This window comes from Physcomitrium patens, chromosome 20, assembly GCF_059467195.1.
Source record: "Physcomitrium patens ecotype Gransden chromosome 20, ASM5946719v1, whole genome shotgun sequence".
NCBI lineage: Eukaryota > Viridiplantae > Streptophyta > Bryopsida > Funariales > Funariaceae > Physcomitrium > Physcomitrium patens.
In genome coordinates this window covers 12,425,936-12,430,304 of record NC_143429.1, presented here as the reverse complement: position 1 = coordinate 12,430,304, position 4,369 = coordinate 12,425,936, and the positions used below count along the sequence as shown (strand labels likewise).

At 41.9% G+C, this 4,369-nt stretch overlaps 1 protein-coding gene across 2 annotated transcripts; it reads right to left on the bottom strand.

Annotated features, from left to right (window-relative positions):
* Window positions 1-323: 323 nt before the first annotated feature.
* On the bottom strand, window positions 324-3,984 carry LOC112273015 (2-oxoglutarate and iron-dependent oxygenase domain-containing protein ICU11). Of its 2 annotated transcripts, none has more exons than XM_024501316.3 (8): window positions 3,286-3,984; window positions 2,691-2,732; window positions 2,402-2,578; window positions 1,975-2,125; window positions 1,770-1,856; window positions 1,366-1,490; window positions 1,094-1,212; window positions 324-908 (listed from the first exon to the last, which is right to left on the bottom strand). In XM_024501316.3, exons 1-8 carry the CDS (start codon window positions 3,622-3,624, stop codon window positions 785-787), a joined length of 1,164 nt encoding a protein of 387 aa, XP_024357084.1. In that variant the 5' UTR covers window positions 3,625-3,984; the 3' UTR covers window positions 324-784. The 2 variants fall into 2 exon arrangements, with proteins under 2 accessions (XP_024357084.1, XP_024357085.1); XM_024501317.3 differs by having other exon boundaries at window positions 1,128-1,212.
* Window positions 3,985-4,369: the final 385 nt, after the last annotated feature.

Here is a 4,369-nt window from a genome sequence, read left to right as displayed (position 1 = left end):
GTGCCCCATTACATATTCCAATGCCACTGCCTACACAATTGAAGATTGTCATTTACAAATCAAAGATCATAACATTTTCAGCATCCAATTTAATTCTGCATCCTCATCTAATTCAAATACATGTACTCAAATAATACCATCCTTCAAGTGATTTGCTTCCAAAAGAAAGGAAAAATAACATTAATATAATGCCATCCCTCAAGTGTTTTGCTTCCAAAAGAAAGGGAAAATAACACTAATGCTCCAACAGTTTGAAGTACCTTACATTTGAGTTAATTAATGGATCATGAAGAATGATGTATAGTGCAGCAGGAACCAAAATATTTGTGCAACAAACGGAGGATCGTTTAGTTGTCATTGTAATATAAGGATGAAGACCAACAAATTCCACGTTATGTCACTTACATTTGCGTCCGTAGTTGAAAGCCTACTTATAAAGTAAAAATTAAAGAAAATCTCACCGTCAATTCAATTTGGAACACAAAAATAACTGGTGTCCACTGTCAACTGTTGGCAAAGAAGCTAGAAATTGTACGATGTAAATCAATTTCGTACAAAAAGAGAGAAGAAATGGCTATTCGAAAGGAATTATGCCGTGGTGTTCAAGTGTATGAGGCTGACGAGTAGACTTATCACTGTACAGACTATTTTAGATTATGCAGAGTTGCTACTATGATACCTCCTCTGAGAAGAGCAAGTAATTTAAAGATCTCACACAGCTACCGGCATAATTTACAGAAACTATGACATAAGATTTCATGTACCCAGCAAAATAATGGTGAGATCAAGATGCCAGTTGCCGTTTAGCACTGGAAAGTCGACGAACTCTTTCTTTCTTCCGCAACAGGCACTCTCCACACCAACTAGAGAAATCACGCTGGTACTTCTTTAACTCCCGGAACTCAGAGCTGTCAGAAATGAGTGACACAACCTTAATATCACAAACAAAAGGAACGAAAGAAAACTTCGCCGAGGAAACTAATGCCAAAGGAGGAAAACAACAAAAATCATTGAAATAGATATTGTACTTAGACATTGATTGTACTATCCATGATACAAATGACCGGTAGATTTAGTGAAAACAGGACTTCACCTGCGACACCAAAGAATCAGGTTTGTACGCTGACCAGAGGTAATAGCCTTCGCACCATGTCGGTGACGACCAGCATGTAGGATGGCGTGACCAGGTACATGAGAGTATTCCAATACTTCCTGCCAAACATTGGAAAAGTTGGTGGATATCAAAGAAGTTGCAGTTACCTGATGACTTTTCCAGAAAAGTGCAGCATTCTAAGAAGTGCATTCAATTGATAAATCATGACTCGCCCGCACCAGGAGAAAGAGTAAGGTCGTGCTTCTCAGTACCTCAGGCCGTGCCTCGCCATTCACATGTTTGTCACATCGAACACCACGGAAGAAGAGCTCTCCTCCATCAAACTCCTTGCCAAGGCAGACATTTAGTGTCACCTCAGAGTCATCAACATGAAAGCCTGTTTTGTCCACCAGATTTTAATAAAACTCAGCCATCTAAACTAAATCTCAAGTATGACAAAATTCTCATCAGAAAAATGTTTCAAAACTCAACTCGCTATGAAGAAACAAAAAATAGGTTAGTCAGTCCTCAACAAACGCAGGTGTCTTCCGTCTGCTATCTTCATAATGCGAAAATTAAGGATTCAATCTTCTTATGGAGGCGTAACAGAAACAAAAGGCCGCTACCCTCCTAGAGATACTATATACTAAAAGGTTAATGACCTACGCAAACTCACCAAGGTCAAGATCGCGATCCATTGCATACTCCACAACAAAACCATGGTGAGTGTCCAAAGAACATCCACCAACATTGAGAAACAACACTGCCAAAAAAGATATCTCACAATCGGTGAGAAAAATACAACGATAATACTCACAATGTGTAAAGAATTAATAAGACACTTCATGGTTCGAAAAGGCTGAAAAGCGTAAGGGAGGCACCAGCAGCCATGGGTTTCAGGTAGCGGATCATTAGATGATTCAACATGGACTCCATTCCAATGTCATCGAGAACAGCTCCGTAATTGTTCATAGTATTTGGACGCATGACCTTCACTCTTGCTTCTTGTGCCCATCTCTCAAAATGCTCTACCTGGACAAAATCCATCACAGAAAAACTCTTCACAAACTGCCTAAATTGGTGTTCATCGGGGACACCATAGTAAGAAATATGGGCACAAAGTAAACAGCTCATTTACGTGATAGTTTCCATGAATACTTAATAGTTGTTTTCCGTGTTTACTACAACTAAACAATCAAACTAGGAAAATTAAACATGTCTGAGTGTAGGAGCAATTGAGAAGCAAAATAACGCCTCAAATGTGTACAACCACAAATATTGGAACTACCGTAAGTTATGGGTACATACTTCCTCCAACATTTTTACGCAGAAAGAAGGTTTCAACATGCTGAAAGTAAAAACCCCTGAAGAGTGCTCGGTCAGAATGCGGCGCAGCGCAGTCTCCGACCCGTCCTTCACCGCTTCCAAGAAGGAGTTCACAAAAAAGCGCTCGGGATCAAGCGTGTAGAGTTCAAAATGTAGTGGCTGCAGTATCATAATATATTTTAGTATATGCACATCTGAAAGTAAGAATTTTGAGTGCCACAGCTGATTTTCACTGTCGATACACCATCGATCCAGAAGATGCTGCGCTTACCTGATAATTATGCCTTATTCTTTCTCTGTACTCCCGATGTTTCTGCGAACATATTCAAGCAAAATAATGAACGCCAACATCAAATAGACAAGATAGATTAACTCATCGAGATGGGCATGACCAATTCCCCGGTATTTTTAAAGATACGTAATGATGCAATTGTTCCAATAAACTCCTCTTTCTCTCATGAACATGACTGCCTCATCGCCGAAGATGCGAAATAAACCATATCTACAACAAGCCCTAAGAAAAAGAATATGCCTGTGGTTCGATGCTTAGGGTTACAGGCGACTTGAAATTCTGAAGAGGGAACTCCTGAGTAACACCTCAATAGCGCTTTCGCTGACCTTTTCTCCCTGGAACCAGTGCTACTTGTGCACCGCATGCCCGAATATGAAGGCTGAAAGAGTTCAGGGAAAAGTACTCCGAATCAAGCTTTCGCTTCGCATACTCCGATCCAGTTAACTCTATATTGTTCTCTCGTAATCTGAGCTGGAGTATTCGGCCAGCCTCTCATTGAAAGCAACAAGAAACGGGTCTTTCCAGATAACTTAAAATAAAAATTTAGGAAGTACAAACCCTATATCAGAATTACCTTCGCACGCTCTCCATTAGGACGATACTTAGACAATATCCTATCCAACAACACCAATTTCTTTTCGCGTGAGACGTTCAAGAAGCCGGACGGCAAATGCTGCTCCATGCTACTGTACAATGCGGCCGGATATTCCAAGTCCTCCAAATCGTCATAATTTTCCGACTTATGGTTCACGTTAGGAGTCTTCAAAAGACGCGGTATAGTCACCACTCCGTCTTTCCCCAATTCTTCCTCTCGCGGTCGTCTCGACGGCTGCCCGTTATTGCTACCTGGTGGTTTCAACCTCTTCCTGCTGCTCAGGACTATATCCTCTGTCGCTGGAGCTGGTTCTTTCATCCTCAAAACCTCTCAAAACAACCACATACGGAAACCTCCAAAAACCCAAATCCTCGCCCTATGATCCAACCCACTCCAACACTCCACTCGCCCGCCTTTCACCACCACCAACTAAAACTCCGACTCCATCGCAATGCAACCACTTCTCTAACCCCACAAAAATCCTCGAGATAACTTATCTCGCCCACCAAAAAAAGTTTCCCCAAAACATTGACATTATGCAGCATGTTCCACAAGAGGGGTCACTAAAATCCTGCGCATCTCGATCAATACGAGAATGTAAACGAAGAGAGGCCGAACGTCAACGTCAAAATCTCACCAACTCCAGCGCCAACCTTGATCAGAACTGTGGATAGAAAGAGAGGAGAATACTGAGGCCGACGAGGACGGGATGATACCCTGTTCATGCACAAGAAGTGAAATTACGCTTGGTTACTGGTCTCCGCAACTTTGCCCTTTACGGTAAATCTTTGTTGCCACTGGAAGCAAGGCACGAGATACTAACCTAGGTAAGGAAGAATCTAGTCACCCAGTACTCTATAAATAGATAGGCACCACTTTGCGTATTTCCAAGACAACACGAAGCTTCGAGTTCGTTTGATCGAGATTAGACACGCTGCGTTCAATTTTCACCAAAGATTGCCGACAGTTGGTCTTGGCAACAGGTCGAACGCAGCAAGCAATGTGTCCCTGGCATGATAAATAAAGGATGCGTCGAGTCCGGTCGACAGTGCAGTCTCTCAGT